At 43.1% G+C, this 22,917-nt stretch overlaps 1 protein-coding gene across 1 annotated transcript in view; it reads right to left on the reverse strand.

The window, feature by feature from the left end:
• Positions 1–22,917, reverse strand: part of ADCY1 (adenylate cyclase 1) — a 241,557-nt gene that overhangs the window by 129,485 nt on the left and 89,155 nt on the right. The window contains exon 3 of the mRNA XM_065399454.1: positions 611–729. Within this exon, the coding sequence (XP_065255526.1) occupies positions 611–729 (119 nt within the window). The remainder of the gene's footprint in view (positions 1–610; positions 730–22,917) is intronic.

Raw genomic sequence — 22,917 nt, forward strand, 5'->3', positions numbered from 1 at the left:
TTGAGAGGAGAAGGGTGGGAGTGGGATTGAGAAGAATAGCAAGACTGAGATAACAACAATTGATTTCAGAGGGAGTGCACATGGAACAGCACGCTACTTAACACGAGAAGGGTGGCAGAAACAGGCCCTCAGTCAATCATCTGTGAGGCTGAATGATCAAGTGATGGGGATAGATATACATTGTCCTAGGATGACAAATGGATGCACTGCACCAACATTTACTTCCTTCCCATTGTCCGGATAAATGAGCTATTGCACAAACAACCAATGCTTCCTGTTTGTAGGGAAATATAGTCTGTCACTATCACGCAAAATAAATATTCGTATCCACCACAAATATAACAGACTGTATCAGATGACTACTAGGTCATATAAATTTTGGTTCCTCCTAGCATAACTATTCTAAATTATTTATCAACTCAAAATTGTTATCCACAGTCTCTATAGGCAAGTTACCACTCAGCCATCCCAACCTCCCCCAAACCAACACAACGCATCTCCATTGGGCTTGCTTTCTTGTGCTGTAAGATCTCAAAGTCACTGTGTGTCACTCTATTTGCACTACATGTTATCTGCTTTACATTATTTCGTGAGCTGGTTTCACTCCTACCTAACATTGTCATGCCTCTGAATGTAAATCTTGTGAAAAATCCTTTCGGGTGGCTTCAGGAAATCTTCCTTCATTTCCATGGCAACGTTCCTGGGCAAAAGACTCATCAGGAGACGCTCCTAAAAGAAAATGCAAACCCATTAGTTTTGGGGTATAATTTCCCCCCCAGTCAGCAATTCTGAATAAAATCGAACCATTTCCCCTATTCCAGCATATGTCCTGAGGATTTCTGTTCCATAAAGAACATGAACCCTTCCTCTCTTATATTTCTGCTGCCTGTGGGAGAGTTTTTTTCAAATTCCTCTGTACAACATAAGAGACCATACAGTAAGGAAACAGCTAGTTTCAAGAGTAAATCATTGTCCATAATTATACTTATAATCATAAAACTAATAATAACAACTTACTGTATCACCAGTATCATTTATCTGGGAAGGAATTCCAAGATCATTTGCTATGCTTTTGTATCTACTGGTTTGGAACTTAATCAAAGTGTTACTGGGTCTATTAAAGCAGGTTTTTAAACAGTGCAATCTGCTATAATTTTTTCCACACAGCCTGAATCAACTGAACAGTAATAAAGGTACATTTTTATAAAATATAGGCCAGCATGGAAACAGTGGTTTTATCATATGGCGCTCTCCTGCTTACCCAAAATCCCATATTTCCAAAGGTTTTGGATCCCTCTGATATTGGTTAAATTATATTCCCCAAATGGTGACCTACTCATAGGCACTTTAAAAACTTGTGAAGGCTACCCTATTTAGATAGTCCCAGAAGTCCTCAAAGAGAACACAATCTGAGCACCAGCACTTCTTCACATTTTAAACTCAAATATGCCAATTTTTGCCCTAAGATGCATTTGAATGTAAGGACCCAACTCTGCAATCAGATCTGTTAGCATCCCATATGGGAGATGGAATCCATGCTGCCACATCTGATTGCAAGGTTCAGAGCTAAAATAGTGGGAGTTGTGAATGACTGCCCAAGAGCAAACTTTGGCCCAACATTTCTCCTTATTTCATTTGGCCAAGAAAAATAAAGGGGACAAAAATTAAATAAAGTGAAATAAACAGTAAAAGAAAGAAAGAGAATGGAGAAAGAGAAGTGGTTAATAGGAGGTCTGATCAGACTAATGCTCTGCATTGTTTGGTAACATTTTACCACATACTCCTTATGCTCTAGCCATGAGCTCGGGACAGGGCTAAAGTACAACACAAGTCTTCCAACTTTGAGTTCTGACCTATAGTGTTGCTTCCAAAGGCTAATGCTTCAGATATTTACATCATGGAGGAGTGAGTTAAATTTCGCAAGAAAAAGATTACTGACCCCTGATTCTCATGTACAGTAAAGCCCCTTAACATCCCTGTAGCAGCATAAATGGACGTTAGCATAAATGAGAATTAAGTCCCATTAATTTTAATTAGGTTTCTTAATATCCAGGTATAAACTATAGTAAATAAAGTCAAAGAACATGCAGAAATTAAATATTTGTGAGTGGCTTTATACATCAACCAATTCCCTTGCAGAAAAGTCCTAGAGCATTTTAGGAAAATATACTCTTACTATAAGTTTCTGTTTAATTACCTGTGTAATTTTATATTCCTGCTATTGATGGGACTGGACAACAGGATATATCACTCGATTAAATTGCCCTGTTCTGTTCACTCCCTCTGAAGCATCTGGCACCAGCCACTGCTGGGAAATGGGATACTGAGCTAGATGACCCAGTACGGCCATTCTTATATTCTTAGAATTTTACAATGTGGTTCAAAAAACCCAAGTGGGCCAGGCTATGACAGACCCTTACAAAGGTGAGTGGGGGTGGAAGGGATATCTTGCGTAATCCCTATCCTCACTTAGGGTACGTCTTCACTACCCGCCAGATCGGCGGGTAGTAATCGATCCCTGAACGCGCTCCCCGTCGACTCCGGAACTCCACCAGAGCGAGAGGCAGAAGCAGAATCGACGGGGGAGCCGTGGCTGTTGATCCCGTGCCGTGAGGACACGAGGTAAATCGATCTAAGATACGTCGACTTCAGCTACGCTATTCTCGTAGCTGAAGTTGTATATTTTAGATCGATCCCCCCCCCAGTGTAGACCAGCCCTAAGGAACATAGGGACAGCTCCCACAGTACACATCAGAAATGTACAGAGCTCCATAAAGTGCAGAGAAGGGAGTGGGACAGGCACTGCATAGGCTAGATGGAATGCAGGCTGCACCACCATATAGCTGATCACATGTGTTAACAAGAAAGGTACACATCTGAGCTGGAATTCAATTGGCTATAACAAGAAAGTATGTTTTAAAAGATTTTTTTCATGGTAAATTTTATTTTAACAAAAATTAGAGACATTGCCAAAACAAGTCATTAGCAACCGCACAACAGCCACAAAACCTTTACACAAACAAGGTTAGTTGCCTAGAACTGACTGAATGAGTAAAGTCCAATTACAGTACATCCTTGGAAAGAGGACAGACATTGGCGAGCTTTCCAGACCAAGGAGGGAGGTAGCAGAAGGGTTGGATAGCAGAACAATTAAAAGGGAGGCTGGCAAGTATAAGAATTTATAATTTTCTAGTGTATAAAGCAGCAAACAACAAACAAACAAACCCACCCATAGATGACATCAAAAAGTTTGTCTTAAAAAACATGAGAAAAGCCCATTTCCTTTTGGCCAAAATTTGAGCTCTTTCAAGCAATATGGGATTGAATTCCAGATTACCTGAGTAAGGACTGGTTAAGAAACCCAGGGTTTGGACCTATGAAGGAAATAACAGTCCAAGCTATGCAGAAACATGATCAGGTTCAGGAAACAGCATTGTCTGGATCTCCATTAAGTGAGCGCCACTGTGTTGTATCTTCATTTTCTCAGAGAGGGCGACAAAAAAGACCCACACAAGCGACAAGGAATGGAGATCAGCATGGCTGCATAGAACACTGAATGGGAACAAGAGACAGCATAACAAGCAACATTTGTGTTGACATTCATGCTCGAGCAGCTGCTGCCATTGAGGATGACAGAAAAAAGTGAAACAGGTAGAAGAACAGGGAGCACCAACCGATTAGTAACAACTTTGACAAGGAAAAAACACATATGTTGCAGGCCTCCTTTTTAGTGACAAACAGCCTTGTCTTGCATATATCATCAGGATCTAGTGAATTATCATATTGGATCCAAACAAACAGACTCAGCCAGTACACAGAAAAATATAAAGATATATCTGGCTTTCTTGCTGACCTTTGGAACTCTTTAAACATACCCCAACATTACAGTGTAGCTGGACACTGCAAAGAGGGTGACATGCTGGTCTCATTGAAGACAATGGCAAAACTCCACTGACTTCAATGGGGCCATGATTTCAGCTAGAGTATTTTTATTCTGTATCCAATCCATTCACAACATGTCAATCTTCCACAAACATTATTGGATTTAAAGTGTGGTCATACTCTGCGAAAAAACATTAAAGGGTTCTCTGTTTATGGTCTATCCATCTAGAGGACCCAATCTGGCATTCCTTGTACAAAATCTCATTTAGGCCAAGGAATGGCAGAATAGGCTATAAATGTCCTCCATTAACAATGTTGCATTAGGTTTGTATTTTAATTGCCAGTCTTACAAACTCAACTGGGAATCTGGGAATGTCAAGCTTGGCTCTTTCTGTCGAATGTCTCATCATTAATGAAGATTTCTGTGAATGGAACTTAGTTAATTCTAATGATAATGCTTGAGTCAGAAAAGAATCCAGAGATCACTGTCTCACAGTTATATTGGTTCTGCATTGCTAAGAGAAGTAGTAAAAATATTTTTCTTACTAGAGTCAGCAGCTATGACTTAGAATATTAGGGTTACCATTCGTCCGGATTCCCCCGGACATGTCCAGCTTTTTGAGCTAAAAATAGCGTCCGGGGGGAATTTGTAAATGTCTGGACTTCCCCCCCGCCCATGCAGAGCGCGCGCGACTAACAGGGCAGCCGGCCAGATGGTGCCATTTACATGGGGCTCCGACAGCCAGAGAGAGCCCCTCCTCCGCTTCCCCTGCAGCAGAGATCACTCCCTCCCTCCTTCCCTCCCTGCATTCGCAGATCGCCTCCGGCAGTCTGGAGCTCCTCCCCCGCTCCTCCTCCCCTGCTGCCCAGCATGCCGGGACGAGCGGCAGGGTAAGGGGGCCAGGGGGTCGGAGAAGGGGCAGGGAGGTTCTGGAGGGGGCAGTCAAGAGACGGGGGGGGTCGGGAGTTCGGGGGGGGGCTTTTTTGGGGGGGTGGCTAAGGTTTTGGGCAGTCAGGGTACAGGTAGGGTGTAGGGTCCTGGGGGGCAATTAGGGTGGGGGGTCTTAGGAGGGGGCAGTTAGGGGACAAGGAACAGGGAGGCTTAGGTAGGGGGTGGGTTTCTGGAGGGCAGTTAGGAGCAGGGGTCCCAGGAGGGGGCAGTCAGGGGACAAGGAGTGGGGGGGGGGTTGGGAGTTCTGGGGGCGGGGCTGTCAGGGGGCAGGGGTGGGGAGAGGGATCGGAGCAGTCAGGGGACAGGGAGCAGAGGGGTTTAGATGGGTCGGGAGTTCGGGGGGGGGCTGTTAGGGTGTAGGGAGTGGTTGGATGGGGCATGGAAGTCCCAGGGGTCTGTCTGGGGGTGGGGGTGTGGATAAGGGTTGGGGCAGTCAGGGTACAGGTAGGGGGTAGGGTCCTGGGGGGCAATTAGGGTGGGGGGTCTTAGGAGGGGGCAGTTAGGGGACAAGGAACAGGGAGGCTTAGGTAGGGGGTGGAGTCCTGGGGGGCAGTTAAGGGCAGGGGTCCCAGGAGGGGGCAGTCAGGGGACAAGGAGCGGGGGGAGGGTTGGAGGTTCTGAGGGGGGCGGGAAGTGGGAGGGAGTGGAAGGGGCAGGGGCGGGGCTAGGGCAGGACGGGGGCGGGACTAGGGCGGGGCTCCTCCCGTCCTCTTTTTTGCTTGCTGAAATATGGAAACCCTATAGAATATACATGGTAAACAAAGTGGGAAATGGCAATTTTAATGTTGTCACTATTCTGACCAATAGAACACTAACTTTAAGCACACAGTGCAAAAGGAAAAGATACATAAAAGATTGCCATACAATAAGATCTATTGCATTGTTATTGTCTAATCTGGACATTAGCAAAAAAAAAAATTTCTCAAAATAACTGCCCCAAAAACCTCAAACTATACCTTTTCTTTTTTTTATGGTCTTTATATTCTAGCCACACAATAAATTTCACTAATATAATGGACAAATTCAGACAGTATACATTATTTTGGAATGTACAGTCTGTCTTCATCTTCTTCTCCTGGCTACTCTGATAATACATCATTCTAACTATACGTATAGTATTGTTCAGATAAACAATTCCATTGCCGTAACAGATATTAGGAGAGCAAAATAGTATTTTGTTTTGCACACTGTTCAACACTGATTGAGAATACAAACTCTCACATCTTTAGTAAGTTATTGAATATGGTGACTTACTACTCTGATTGCACCAAAACAGATATTTCAAATAAATGAAATTGATGGCAAAACTCCCATTAACTTCAAGATGAACAGTATTTCACTCAATGTATTTTTGGAATTACCAGTATGGGGCGGTGTTATTGTATTAGGAAAATCTTCAATATTTTAGTACATTGGAACTATAACTTTCATCTCCTGCGTATCTGTATTTCCAAACTTAAATTGCCATTAACATAAGATTTTTGTACTTTATTACTTAAAAACTGAAATGGTTTATATAATCTTACATCTTGTACAGTACAAAGAATATATCTTACCATGTTCAGTTAATACTGAATTATGGTAATTTGTATTGCTTCTTATTAACCTATATTAAATTTACAAAATAAACTCATTAAAAAAACTGAACTTTAACTCACCCAAAAAAACCACCATGATGTACACTTGCCACATACACAGTCAAGGAAAGATTTCAACTTCCAGAGTTTAAGATTTCCTCGATTCTGTGATATTAGACTTTTGGAGATTATAAATTCCCTGATCTAGAGCTATTCAACAGCCTGAAATCAGCCATTCTTATGTAAGGCCTCTTGAACCAAGTCAAACTTAACTCACTTGCATTCTTGACTGAATGACATGCTTAACTCAGATGTTTTTATTTAACTTCTTTTTCCAAACGTTCAATACTTTCTCAAACAAATTCCTTCTAAAGGTTCTATACTGATTTATAACACTTTAGGCAGCCCCCAAACAATAGCTTCCAACACAATATAAAATGCTATTATTTTTCTATGAAATTCTTTGTATCAGTGTCCATATGGGATATGGCTGTGACACATTTTTGAATCCTTTCAGCAATCTGTAAATCACTTATGAAACCAAACTCTCATCAGAACACCGGTCTCAAATCAGCAAATTCCATAATGTTCTTCGCCAACATTTCCCCTCTCCCTTCTGTTGCACACTGTGCTGTGGGATGATTGGTTACAACTGTCTACCCACAAACTGGCTGCTTTTCCGTTTATGCTCTTCATTTAAAATAATCTATTTCTAGTGCACCTATGAATTCATAAAATACCATGAGATCTAGGTGTCAGTAGAACAATTAATAGTAGCAGAAACATCACAGTCCGAGCATGGAACACCTTAGCTGCCCCCTCACTATGTCAGGTCATATTTTTAAGGATCATCAAAGGAGAAAAATATATTTAAGAAAAGGGACATCTCATTTGATAGTTTTGTAGATTACTTTATCAAGAGAGGAGGTGTCCTCCCTTATGCTCTAAAAAAAGGTAAGACAAACTGATCTTCAAGATAGGTCAGGATGTCCAAAAGGCCAAAGGCCTTCTATCTAGACTGCCCTTTCCTTACCTCTATTGAGTTTCACCTTGGGCTCTATTAGCAAAAATATCCCTGTGCTGTGGTGGTATTGCATATATCTCCAGTAGAATCCAGATACAGCATTCAGTTATAGTGAAACACTGCTTAGAATGAAGTAAAGTGAATTGCTGCAGTGCATTCCAAAAAACTTTCAGACCTCTTATATAGCTCTCATTAAGAGAACATATAAAGATGTATGCATAACAGTCTTATTCAGCAGCTACTTGCTGGGATTAAAAAAAATATGATTTTCTTGACACCTTCACAATTGCTAGAGTCCCTTGCATTTTCAGGAGGTAGAAACAGCTTGCATCACATCCATGGTGAAGGAACAGGAATATTTTACCAGTCCTTCTCCTGCTATAGTAAAACTCTTTATGTTGACAATTTGAGGGGAGAAGTTAATAGATATGTAGATTTTAAAGCACGAAGGGACCATTAGGAGTCTCACCTCCTGCATAATACAGGCCATAGAACCTCACTCAGTAATTTCTGCCTCAAGCCATAACTTCTGTTTGAGTTCTAGATGTAATGAGTTATTTCACTATAAGGTTCCATCTCAGTTTTTATTTCTTTTTGAGAAAAAAGGCACTAATATCATTAATAAGAGAGCATCACAGTTCAATTTACTTTCATTTGGGAGCTCAGAACTTACTTTATCAACAGAAGCTCCTAAATGCACCCTAAATATTATCACTTGCTACACAATAATGCCTGCATAAGTTGCATGCCTGCATCAGTTTTAAGATAAATCACTGAGCAGCAGGCTCTCTGCTACTCCTACACTACATTGCATAGCTATTTTAATTCCTTCTAGAGCTAAACTACTGTAATGCCCTCACAGTAACTTTATGTAAACTTTACTGAGAGAGTCAAGATAGGTGAGGCAATATCTTTTCTTACAACAGCTATATGTGTGAAACCAGACAATCACTACCCTCCTTGAATGAACTCACACACAGAAAAGTGATAAAAAACAAAGGCAACCCATCATCCATGGGTGAACACTTTTCACAAAGTGATCACTCCGTATCTGACCTCTCAGTCCTCATCCCCAAAGAAAACCTGTACAACACGTTTACAAGATAAGTCTGGGAACTTAAATTCATAACTGTGCTAGACACTAAAAGCCAGAGATACTAGTTTTATGGCCCATTTCAACAATTTGTAACACACCCTGTTGCCTGCTAACATTTAATTGCCCACTTCATTTTAAGTGGTAGCCTACAGCATATGTGAACACCTTATGCTTAACAATCTGTCCCAACTTGTATTTAGCTTAGACACTCTGGTTGCCCTCTCCATACCTGAAGAAGAGCTCTGTGAAGCTCAAAAGGTTGTCCCTTCCACCAACAGAAGTTGGTCCAACAAAAGACATTACCTTGCCTATCTTGTCTCTCATATATCCTGGGCCAACATGACTACAGCACAGTGCAAACAACCATGTGAAGTTTACTATCATTCATTCTTGTAAGCTGTAAAACAAAGGCAGAAGACTTCATTTATACATTATTTTAAATTAAATTATGTTGTGAATATAGTGTTATTGTTATGTATTCCCTAAATAGTGTTAGAGGAAAGAACTACTATATTAAGATGACTTTGCTTTTTTTTTTTTTTTTTTTTTAAAGACCACTAGATGGCAATGTTTCAGAGCATTACTGTAATGTCTCAAAAGTTATCATAATTTGTTAGTGCTTTATTATTGAAATCATAATTGTTGAAGATCATTAGTGATGCTGTACTGCAATACACGGGTTGTGAATATCAGAGAAGCTGGTGGCTCACTGGAGTGTTATGCTAGAAGATGATCAGTTGTTAAAATGCAGATTTTACACCTAGCAGGTGATTTGTCATTTGAAGCTACCAGACGTAAATCTGACAATCAAGCTAAATGATAGCAGCATCAGCCTCACGCAATCCTTCTTAGCACTCCCCAGGGAGACATTCCCACACCACTGAAACCTAATTGACAATGGCTATAAAATGATCAGTGGCCTATCCCAAAGCAGGTGTACTTTAGATGCAAGAGCAGTCCCCTCCTTAGGCCTGGTACGGTAGAGAACATTCTACACACATAGCATTGTTGATATGTAAGAGGCAGCTGGTGAATTTCTGACCTCATAATAGCAATTTCTAGCGGTAAAACCAACTTTTTAGTGAGTCTGCTGTTTTGTAACACATTATTAGCCGACAGAAACCTAAGCTGCAAGTTCAATGTCAATAAGAGGATCAGAGATCTGTTGACAGGAAAAAGAAGAATCTTTACTAAGTTCACGGAGAGCCTTCTCTTGGAAACAAACAATATGAAATGAAACTACATTTACATAGCCAGCTAGCTAGTGACATTACACAGAAAATGACATTGCTTGCCCCAGCCTCTCCGACACAGTAATGGCAGTAAAGAAATCTAGCAGGAGCTATACACAGAGTGCGTCACTTGTACTGAAACTCTGCTCATAATGAGATGGAATGAAAGCGCCACTTGACTGCATTTCAGTGCACTGTTACTCCGTTGAGTCCAAGTTTCACTCTGCTACAAATTGGTGCCACCCTGATAATCTCCTTGAAATGACGCAATCAACACTTACCAGCTTGGTGTGGAATGCTGTATTTCACCTCCCTTTCCTCCTCTGTTCCCAAAGAGAAGAGTAAATGGGAGGAAGAAAAAAGAAGGCATAACTAAGCAGCAAGGAGTGTGGGAGAAGAGAGGCTGTTAATATTTCTACAGTGGCTACCAACAGGGAATGCAAAGGAAATGGAACAGCATAACTGCAGCTGTTTCCTACTACAGATTAAGATAAGGTCTTCTCTCCCCACAAACCTATCAGTGCCATATCATCTGCAAAGAGTGAATTGAGTTCCTAGTATTGCTATTGTGATGAGGAAGAAAAGCAATTGTACCCTCTCCCTGTTATAAAGAAAACCCTGCTTATATTGATGGGAGAGTTTTCAGACAAGAAAAAGACATTTCACAGTAGGAGGGTTTCACTGTTCCTATTTTATGGCAACTGAGAACTTCAGCCAAATTAGAGAGGGGTGAAACTGTCCATCCAGGGAGTAGTGCCCTGGGAGGAGAGGAGTTATCATAAGATAGAGATATTCTTACCAGACGGTGTGTGTCAGGGCCCTGACAAAGTCCTTCAACCCCAACACTACGCCAGGATGTTCAATAATTATGGAAACAGTGTTACTTAAATCCTGCATTTTCATACAGTCCTTATATCAGTGTTCTCCTCCCAAGGACAGAATGACTGAGGCAATGTGGTAAGCCTTCACATTTACCACAAACTGTACGTGTCAGTCTTGTTCATGTCATTGCTCAGTAAACATTTTACTTTATTCAAAGAGTTTAAGGGTCTAGGAGTATCGATGACATCAGCTGTTCAGAGAAATACCTGAAGCTTAGAAGGCCCCTTCGAGGCAAGGGTTCAAACTCATTTAAGTTTGAAGCTGACATAGTCTATCAGTAAATGTTTGTTAGAAGTTGTTAAATTAAAGGTGTGAAAACATATACTAATTAAGAAGTGTTATTGTCTTACAGTCCCCACATTAAGGGCCACACTCCTTCCTTTTTTTGGTTGTATGTAACTCCTATCAACTCGAGTGGGAAGCACATGTGTAAGTCCCTGAGGGTATATTATGGACTGTAAGGCACTCTCATACTCTGCTAATGTGTGTGTGTGTGTGGGGGGGTGTCACATAAGTACCTAAGATACATAAATACCACCCACTTACATAACTTCAAATCTTCATGTTTGTGTTCACTATGGCAAACTAAGAATATTCTGTGCACCTCCTATTTCCACTGAAATCAATGGTAAAACTCTCAGTGAGTATAACAGAAGCAGGATCAGACCCACCGAGTTTGTGTGTTTGCATTTTAGATTAATTATCCAGCCATATCAGCAGTACTGTCCAAATCCTGCTACACGTGCTAAACAGATGTAGAAAAACAAGTGAGATATTAAAAGCACAGCTTGAAAAGCTGCTTTACTTTACACAAGGCTGGTCTTGTTCAAATAAATAAATGAAACTATCAGAAGGAACGTCGGTTACGTGCTACCATAATTCTTAATCAGGCAAGTACCTGGAGATGTGTGTGCTAGTGACTGCTATACACTGAAGTGTTCCATGGTCATGGCATTGTAAATCTGATCCTCACTTGATAATCGCAGCATTCTATTGTCATTATGAAGTTGACAATAATACTGTCATTCTGATCCTCTCTCATTGCTGCTGCTAAGGTGATGGCATTATAAACGGCATCTTCACCGACACTGCTCATTTTCAAGAGAAATGGTAAAGCAGATGGCACTTCACACATAGTGCAGCACAGAACAGAGACGTTTCCTCTCTTGCTTAAGGATCTCTTGATTTCCAACCTTGAACCATGCCTTTGTTGTTAGTCACACCAAGCTAATATTAAACCCCCAAGTAAACACACTTAGTCCTCTCTCACTCTCAGGGAGCGATAAGTCCTTTATGCATATGATCTCTCCACCATCTGGGACAACTGCCCTAACTTTCTACATCTATCTGAATGCTAAGAATTATAATACGTGGAGACATTACAACATTAATGTGAGTTAGGGGAGGGTGAAGGTGGGGAGGGAAGAATCAGACTTCATCTCTACAGGTTAAAATAAACACATATTTAGAGGCGAGGCACCTCACCACAACACATCGCGGGATAGAAGAAGTTTTTTGATAATTCTGTCCAAACGTACAGAAAAAAAATAAGTACGTATGAAAACCTTGATCTGTAGATTCTTAATAGTGGTAGAGCAAGTGGGCGTGCCATAGGCAGATTTACCTTTAACTCAGCAGAGAGAAGCATTGTGATTGATCATGCTATAACTGATCTAGACTTCAGGAAAATAAAAATACACTGGACTCCTAGTTTTGAAAATCTTGATCTTAAAGTTAGGCTCCTAAATCAATATTTAGGAACCCAAATAAGTGGTCAGATTTTCAAAAGTGTTGAGCACCCAACAACTCCTTATTGAAAAATCTTGGCCTAATAGACAAACCACAAGCACATTTATACCTATGCAATCAGAATCTCATTGCAAAACTAAAAACCAGAAAATCTCTCTAGACTACCCAAAAACCAACCTGGGGATCAAATCTGGGAGTAAAACCATAAATAACTCAAGGCACAGAAAACCAATTGATATGTTTCTGAACAAATTATACAGCTCTAGTAACACTTGTCACTGGCTATTTGTCCATGTTATCTCTACAATGGAAAGCAAAGCAATCCTAACCATGCAATCTGCCCCCCCCCCCAAAAAAGATTGCAATTTAAAGAGGGGGGGGGGGGGAAGGAAGGAAAACAGCCTGGAATAAACTAAGGAAGCTGTAAGGGAACTCACCAATTTTAAGCAATCAAATTCACTTGATGCTAATCTACACTTACCATGTACAATAGATTTCAGAGTAGCAGCCGTGTTAGTCTGTATCCGCAAAAATAACAGGAGTACTTGTGGCACCTTAGAGACTAACAAATTTATTAGAGCATAAGCTTTCGTGGGCTACAACCCACTTCTTCGGATGCATATAGAGTGAACAACTCCCTGACAAAGCACAGGAACAAATCTGTACAGACACATGCCTAGAACCCCGACCAGGGACATTCTATTTGCTACCCAAGATCCATAAACCTGGAAATCCTGGACGCCCCATCATCTCAGGCATTGGCACCCTAACATCAGGCTTGTCTGGTTATGTGGACTCTCTCCTCAGACCCTACGCTACCAGCACTCCTAGCTATCTTCGAGATACTACTGACTTCCTGAGGAAACTAGAATCCATCGGTGATCTTCCAGAAAACACCATCCTGGCCACTATGGACGTAGAAGCCCTCTACACCAATATTCCACACACAGATGGACTACAAGCTATCAGGAACAGTATCCCCGATAATGTCACAGCTAACCTGGTGGCTGAACTCTGTGACTTTGTCCTCACCCACAACTATTTCACATTTGGGGACAATATATACCTTCAAGTCAGCGGCACTGCTATGGGTACCCGCATGGCCCCACAGTATGCCAACATTTTTATGGCTGACTTAGAACAACGCTTCCTTAGCTCTCGTCCCCTAACGCCCCTACTCTACTTGCGCTACATTGATGACATCTTCATCATCTGGACCCATGGAAAAGAAGCCCTTGAGGAATTCCACCATGATTTCAATAATTTCCATCCCACCATCAACCTCAGCCTAGATCAATCCACACAAGCGGTCCATTTCCTGGACACTACTGTGCTAATAAGCGATGGTCACATAAATACCACCCTGTACCAGAAACCTACTGACCGCTACACTTACCTACATGCCTCCAGCTTCCATCCAGGACACACCACACGATCCATTGTCTACAGCCAAGCTCTACGATATAACCGCATTTGCTCCAATCCCTCAGATAGAGACAAGCACCTACAAGATCTCTATCAAGCATTCTTAAAACTACAATACCCACCTGCTGAAGTGAAAAAACAGATTGACAGAGCCAGACGAGTACCCAGAAGTCACCTCCTACAAGACAGGGCCAACAAAGAAAATAACAGAACACCACTAGCTGTCACCTTCAGCCCCCAACTAAAACCTCTCCAGCGCATCATCAGAGATCTACAACCTATCCTGAAAGATGATCCTTTACTCTCACAGATCTTGGGAGACAGACCTGTCCTCGCTTACAGACAACCCCCCAACCTAAAGCAAATACTCACCAGCAACCACACATCACTGAACAAAAACACTGACCCAGGAACCTATCCTTGTAACAAAGCCCGATGCCAACTCTGTCCACATATCTATTCAAGTGACACCATCATAGGGCCTAATCACATCAGCCATACCATCTGTGGCTCGTTCACCTGCACATCTACCAATGTGATATATGCCATCATGTGCCAGCAATGCCCCTCTGCCATGTACATTGGCCAAACCGGACAGTCTCTACGCAAAAGAATTAATGGACACAAATCTGACATCAGGAATCATAATACTCAAAAACCAGTGGGAGAACACTTTAACCTGTCTGGCCATTCTTTGACAGACCTGCGGGTGGCTATCTTAAAACAGAAAAACTTCAAAAACAGACTCCAACGAGAGACTGCTGAGCTGGAATTGATATGCAAACTAGACACAATCAACTCAGGGCTAAATAGGGATTGGGAATGGCTGAGCCATTACAAACATTGAATCTATCTCCCCTTGTAAGTATTTTCACACTTGCTTCTTATCAAACTGTCTGTACTGAGCCATCTTGATTATCACTTCAAAAGTTTTTTTCCTCTTACTTAATTGGCCTCTCAGAGTTGGTAAGACAACTCCCACCAGTTCATGCTCTCTGTATGTGTGTGTATATATATCTCCTCAATATATGGTTCACTCTATATGCATCCGAAGAAGTGGGTTGTAGCCCACGAAAGCTTATGCTCTAATAAATTTGTTAGTCTCTAAGGTGCCACAAGTACTCCTGTTACATGTACAATAGAGATTTTCCAATCAATACTAAGACAGAAAAAGAAATGAGACCACATAGGAAAATTAGCACAAGTCAAAAGATGTACTAGATACCTGTTTCTTCTGTGAAATCTGAAGGAATCTGGAAATCTAAACGAAATAAAAAAATATTCCCCACTCCAAAATGATAAAATCCAAACAAAATACTCCTATACAGCATACAAAATGCATTATATTACAAGAAAAGGGGACAGGTTACTACATAGTCTGGTATCTTCTTACCAGCAGAGGTGTGGTCTGCTAGCTTAGGACACATGTAGGGCAAATCATACGTTTGGACCGTATGCTGTCCTATTTTAGATCCAAGCAAAGCGCACCTGCCAGAATACACATAGCTTGCTGAATTAAGGGCAGGATTCATTTCCTGCAATGCCCTCTGATAACGCATAAAACACAAGTAGGGCCCAATTTTCAGCTGATGTAAATTGCTGTTGTCCTACTGGACTCTGTGGAGCTATACCAATTTATAGCACCTGAAGACAGACCATGATATTTTAAAGAAAGAGATGAGAGCATACGTTAACTTGCACTACAGAGCTGGTTGGCTTTTAAGATGAACGTATGGGTGAACACATTTGTAGGGACATCAGTGAGGGGGAGGAAGATTTGATTTAGAAACATGCAGGAGATACAGCCCTATAAGAGTATTCAGGATATCAGTCTTCTACTGCTGAAATAAGAACAACAGTCTAACCACACATTCATAAGTATGTACTGTTTTCACAGTGGTTTGTTAGTGCCCCCACCTCCCGAGGCAACTAACTGAAACACACTACAAATGCTTTGTTGACTTGAAACTGTCTCCCTGTATTTCCATCCTACAAAGAACCCAGCTCACATCCATGAACGTGTGAGAATGCACGCACAAGGTTACATTAGAAAACAGCGCTTTAGACTTAAAAGCCAACCTTGACAAAATGCCTTCTCAAGTATCTGCTCTCATTTAACTTCAGTGTCATATGTTCTGACTTTCTAGAGTTCTGATTATGATTATTTACAAGGTGTTATCTACTGAAAGCAATATGGTAGTCTAGCCTTAACTATGTAACGACAAGCTTTATAGCCTGGATCCACAAAGGTACTTAGGTATTTAAGTCCTGTTTGTAGGTGCCATTGAGATCCACAAAACTCCCACCTGGCTACCATCTAACCCTGTAGACACCTAATCACTGGGCGATGGGATATTCCTCAATCTCACCTATTGAAGTTGTTCCAATTTAATCAAATAATTGAATAATTAAATATTAATTGGGCCAAGGAACAAGTGAGAATGACTCTATAGCCCAGTGGTTAGGGTATTCACCTGGGAGGTGGAAGATCCCTGTTCAAATCCCTTCTCCATATCAGGCAGAGGGGGACTTGAACTGGTGGTTTCCCACATTCCAGGTGAGTGCTGTAACCACTGGGCTAAATGTTATAAGGAAGGGCATCCTCCTCCCCCCTCCACTTTGTGCATTTAGGTGGCCTCTGAGCATGTCCACTGGATCGGATCCCACATGCAACGTAGGCAGAGAAGCATCTATCTTCCCCTGGTTTGTGGATCACTAGAAGACACAGGTAACTCCCTACAGCATGGACTTGGGTGCCTAGCTCCATGAGGGGCTTAACATACCCCCCTCTCATCAGCATCTCTCATTGGCTAGCTTAGGTGGCTCCCCACCTAGCGTGCTGGCTTTATGGATCACATTCTAAGGCACCTATCTCTCGCTGTTCACTGTATAGGAGCCTAGATGCCGGATTCAGACTTTGTGAATCACAGCGTTGTTCCTGTGGCTTTCTAGGTTTCTAAAAGTTAGACCCTTTGTGCATCTGGCACGATGTGTTTGTGTCTTTATCCTTACTCCCTTATCCTCTTTCATGGAAAACAATGAGGTATCAAACAGGCAAAAACAAAACCACCACCAACACCAGAGGCAACACATGGGCGGGTACATGGGGTTACGTGCCCCCCTAGATTTCTTGAGCCGCTTCCAGGGCCAGTTCCAGCTTTTTTGCCGCCCCAAGCGGTGAAGAAAAAAAGAAAAGAAAAACCCGATTGCGCTGCCGACGAAGTGCCGAGAAAGAGAGGGAGTGAAGGACCTGCCGCCAAATTGCCGCCGAAGATCCGGACGTCCCCAATAATGGACAGAGTGCTGCCCCTTTCTATTGGACGCCCCAGGCACCTGCTTCCTTCGCTGGTGCCTGGAGCCGGCCCTGGCCGCTTCTCGCTGGGAAGCCCAGCAGGAGGCAGCAGCTCCCCCGGTGGCAGCACTCACCATGTGTCCATGCAGTGTGGGGAGGGAGACTCCTGGGGGAATTCTGCACCACTATGTATGCACAGAATTCATGTGCCATGCAGAATTTTTCTTCTCAGCAGAAAATACATTCTGCTGAGAAGTGCAGCAGTTACATCTTTCACCCTACAGGGGCCACTGTGGCATCAGAACAGAGAGCAGCTGCTCCTAGGCAGGAGCAACCCCAGCTGTGGATAGGGAAGAGAAGAGGCTGTGTTCCTCACAGTGCCCTGCCTGTGGGGCCAGGTCAGGAGGCCTGGGATATAGGGGCACATGGGGCTGCTGTGTGGTCACAAATTGGGATTCAGAAGGGCTAATGGGGGGGACAGACTGGGGCTGAATGGGATGGGGCTGCAGGGACAAATGGGGATGGAGAGGGACACGGCTGAGTGGGGGTGCAGGGCCACATGGGGGAGGGAGGCTGGGTGAATGGGGGTGCAGTGACACATGGGGATAGGGGCAGATGTGCCTGACTGAATGAGAGAGGCTATGGATCAGCCCGGTCTGCATGGGGAAGGCTCCCTAACAATCCCCCTTCGCCCCCTCCCTCCCAAAAAACCCTGTTCCATACTTCTCCCATCCACACCCAACAACCCTCTAAGTTCACATCCAGGCTCCTTCCCAGCAATTACTTCCTTCTCCCTCAGCTCCTCCATTACCCCTGATTCCCCCAAGCCTTTGCACTGCTTCTGAGGGGTCTGGGAAATACGTTTCTGTATTGTCATTTAAATGAATTATTACACAAAGTTCTATATTAATATGTCTAGTAAGGAACCTATTTGTTAAAAAACATTTCCTGAATCTTTTTTGTTCCTGAATCATACTTGCTGACAGCTATTTTGAAATAAATTACTAAAATAATTGAAACTGGCATGATTATATTGCGTCATTTTGAAAAATAAAATATGCAACATTTTGCAGAATTTTAAGATATTCTGCGCAGAATTTTAATTTTTTTGGCACAGAATTCCACCAGGAGTAGAGGGAGGAAGCAGCAGGGTGGCTGGCTGACGCCTGAGCTCCTCCCCACTGTTACATGGGGCTCCTTCTCCTTCCCTGCTGCTGAAATCCCAGCACTTCCCACTGCCTGCTTTGCAGACCGCCTGCTGAACTCAGTCAGGGGGTATTTTCAAGATTGGGAACAGGAGCTGTGATGTGGTGCTCAGCGCCAGGCCCCATCCAGCCCAAGAGCTCCAGGGGTGAGTGAGGGGTCCTGTCTGGGGGGGACCCTGCTGCTGCCGCTGGGGGAGCATTGAAACAGCAGCGGCCTCCTATGTGCCTATCAAGGAGAAGGTGATTTGGGGGTGTCATATTCCCTGTTCCAACAAAAAGTGACTGATAATTCTCCTACTTCTTGTTAACTGAGATGATCCAAACCCAAGCACCATCCCACCCCGGCGCCACCCACCGTGATGGCGCATGGGGGACTGTGCATCCCAACTGTGTTGCCCCTTTTGTTGGTCTTGTTTTGAACACTTGCTAAATTGATCGAGAATAGTTAAGGCAGGGAGGGTGGGCCACCACAGGACACAGAGCAGGAGGTAGCAGTTCCTAGTGTATGTTGACTACATACATATCAAGTTTCAGGGGGGCGGTGGCAGAGGCAACACATGGGGCGCTCACATGCCCCTACAGAACCTTTCAATTGTGCTGCTTCCCCCCCCCCCCCCCCGCCACTATCCACCGTTATGTGTTACTTCTGTACCACCACTGCAATCCTTTATATGTTTCATTGAGGGTTTTCTAAAAGAGAACACATTTGAAAGTTTCCAGGAACAATACTATGTTTATCACTGAATCCCCCGTAGCTGCTGAAGTTTCAACAGTTTTTAGAATGCTACAAAATGGAAAATTTTAATTTAACTGTTTTTGTTCATCTCTTCAACCTACAATGAGCAAGCGAAGGTTCCATTAGGATAATTAAGAGCTCATTTCATTTTAGTTGCCTTAAATATTTCGCCACATCTATGAGAAAGATATACTGGAATGAGGAATAGTTCAAAACCTCTCTCCTACATTATATCAATTATTAATAACTAGAGCCTGCCCTGTGAAACTGGGAAGAAGTTAATAGAGACATTAGCTTAACTGAGACTTGTGCCTGGGAACCAGAGTTCATGTACTGTATTTATAGGCTTTAAAATCTGTTTACTTGGCATAGCTCTGAGACCTTGTGCCAGATAATGGAAATGGCTGAAAGCTGATTTTGTTGTTTAAATGTCAGTGTGCTATTGGGGTGGAATTAAACTGTAAGTGCAAGTGTTAAAGTGCCTGATATGACAGCAGGTATGAGTAATGTTCTTTTATGAATTTCTTAAGTTTTCTGTATTTTTAATATGATATAATGATTTTATAATTATTTTGTAATTTATAAAAAATTTTATAATGCAAGTACAATTACATTACAATTAAAATGTGTAGCTAATACAGTTTACAGACCTATACTCTACAAGATGCCTTGGGTGTGGTTTTTGTTTTGTTTTGCACTTCTAGATACCAATGCTACATGAAAACCCCACCTTCTGCTATTAGACACATTCAGCTAATTGAGACATTTCTCTGCCTACTAACAGGTCCCCAGTGACCACATTCTACTGTAAAATGAATGCAGGTACTAATTCAGCCACGTGCACCTTCCACTGCAGGTTGCAGAGAGGAGCAAAATGGGGTAGGATAGCCAAACCTGCAGAGGGAGGGAGCATCAACCTAAGGCCCCACTCCTGCAAACACTTACACACATGCTTAACTTTAGTACCGTGAGTAGCCTTAGGATTTACTTGGATTTACCTGGTACTTAAAGTTAAGCATGTGAGTAAGTGTTTGCAGGAGCGGGGCCTAAGGGATGGATTACACAGGAGTGGGGCCAAAGGGATCTTTGTAATTACTGCTGTGTTGACCAGCAATCACTCCCCCTCTACACCTTCTACTTTGGAAAGGGGAAGGGAGGCAAGGAGTAGGGCAATGTGGTGGACGCAGCCAACAGTCTGCCTGAGATGAAAATAAGATAAGCATTTAAATGGTCAACTGGAGTGGAGAATGGGGATGTTCAAACCTTTGGTGCTTGTTATTGCTTGGCGAGGGACTTTTTTCCCTGAAAGCCTGGGTTAGCAGGGCCTCTCAGCACATCAGTTTACAATGCAAGGGCTCTTTTCAAAATGGACAATGGTAAAACCCAACTTAAAATAAAAGAAACAGATTTTTCAGAAAACTGCAAGCTACAGCAAAAACTTCAGTGAGAGCCTGCAATTGTGAACATCATTTTCTCCTCTCCCTGATGCTAAGGAAGGGTGTTCTGTTTTCATGGACGCAGGGATTTTAAGGCCAGAAGGGACTATTAGGGTTATCTGTTCTGATATCCTGCATAAAACGGACCATAGAACCTCACCCAAGGATGCCTGCATCAAGTCCATAATTACTGGTTGATCTAGACTCAGAGTATAGCTTTTAGACATAGACAGTGTTTTACTTGTTTGGAGGGAGGATTGTACTGTGTAAGTCTCAGTGATATATTTAGGCTTCAATTCTGCACGGCCATGTATACAATGTTGCAATTATAAATTCAAGTCACAAAGCACTAAGAAGGACAGGAAGTGTCGGGGAAACCAATTATGCATTAACTAGAGCACAGCTGGCAAGTTACGCTTGCCTAACTGCAAGAGTAAGGCATAAGGGAAACAAAAAGCTGAGCACTTACTACCAGGATACAGAACGTAGCCCAATCCTGCAAACAATTTTATATATGTACAGTTGTATGCACATGAATCATCCCCTTCCACTCAATAGGAACACTTACACATGTAAAGTTACACAGAGGTGTGTTCGCAGGATCTGGGTAAATAGGTACTTAAACCCACCTTTCCTCAGACACACTCATACTCCATCTGTACCAAACCTCATTTTTTAATCCTGTTCACTTGCAAGTTGATTGGTTCATGCTCCTATTCCTTGCTGCCCTGAATACCATGATTAAGGGCCTGTCAACAGGACAAGTCATTGCACAGCACATCGGGTGTGAATCTACCATGCACCAGCTTGCCACACAGTAGTGTCATCCCGTGTCGACACTGCCACAGCGCATTGTAGCAGTGGCCATACGGGATGCTGTTACTGCCTAGCAAACTGGTGTTCTATCGATTCACACCCTGGTTTGCTGTACCGTAATCTGCGGTGTAGACACGTCCTAAGAGTCAAACCTGGACCTCTCCACAGCAAAGTAGAGACTTAACCTGAGACCACTAGGTAGGGCTAGAAATCTTTTTTAATACAATAGTCTACATGAATTAAACACAAAGATGTAGTGGACACATGGAGGGGTTAAGAGGGATTATGTAGAGTGGTGGGAGATTGTCACTAAACTAGAGAAAAATCCTGAGCCCAACTTGCCCTCATTGACATTAATGACAAAACCCTCTATGATATTAGGACTGGTCCCTGTGATTCGGCAAAAAGTCAGACTTTTTCACCTTTTTTGGTGAAAACAAAAAGGCACTTTCACAGGTTGTTAATGCTGCAGAAAGTACATCATTTGGCTGGTGGAAGTGATGCACTTTCACCCTGGATCAAACTCAGGAATATGGGTATGTCTACACTACGACATTAGATCGAATTAATAGAAGCCAGTTTTATAGAAATCGGTTGTATACAGCCGATTGTGTGTGTCCCCACATAAAATGCTCTAAGTGCATGAAGTTGGCGGACCGCGTCCACAGTACCGAGGCTAGCGTCGACTTCCGGCGCATTGCACTATGGGTAGCTATCCCACAGTTCCCGGAGTCTCCGGCGCCCATTGGAATTATGGGTTGAGATCCCAATGCCCGAATGATGCAAAACAGTGCCGCGGGGGGTTCTGGGTACATGTCGTCAGGCCCCTCCCCCTCCGTCACAGCAACGGCAGACAATAGATTCGCGCCTTTTTACCTGGGTTACCTGTGCAGACAACATACCATGGCAAGCATGGAGCCCGCTCAGCTCAGCTCACCGTCACCATATGTCATCCGGGTGCCGGCAGACGTGGGACTGCATTGCTACACAGCAGCAGCAGCTAACTGCCTTTTGGCGGTAGACGGTGCAGCATGACTGGTAGCCTTCATCGGCGATCTGGGTGCTGGTAGCTGTGGGGCTGGCAGCCGTAGGGCTGCATTGCACCAGCCCCTTACCTTTTGCCTTTTGGCAGTAGATGGTTTATTACGACTGGTAACCGTCCTCGTCGTACAGCAGTGGCTGTCAATCATGGGCACCTGGGCAGACATGCTCTGTCCCATCGAACTGTCTTGACAATGATGGCTATCAGTCGTAGTATGCTATTTTCTGCCAAGTGCCCAGTATTTTCTGCTAAGCACCCAGAAGAGGCCGAGGGCGATCTGGGTGCTGGCAGACATGGGGCTGGCAGACGTGGGGCTACATTGCTACACAGCAGCAACCCCTTGCCTTTTGGCAGTAGATAGTATATTATGACTGGTATCCGTCATCATCATACTGCAGTGGGTATCAGATCGTGCAATAGGCCTGAAGGCTAACTGCCAAGCGCCCAGTATTTGCTGCCAAGCACCCAGAAAATGCCGAGGGCTATCAGTCATGCTGCACCGTCGTCTTAAGATGTAAAAAATAGATTTGTTCTGTATTCATTTCCTTCCCCCCTCCCTCCGTCAAATCAA

Source organism: Emys orbicularis, chromosome 2 (genome assembly GCF_028017835.1).
Source record: "Emys orbicularis isolate rEmyOrb1 chromosome 2, rEmyOrb1.hap1, whole genome shotgun sequence".
NCBI lineage: Eukaryota > Metazoa > Chordata > Testudines > Emydidae > Emys > Emys orbicularis.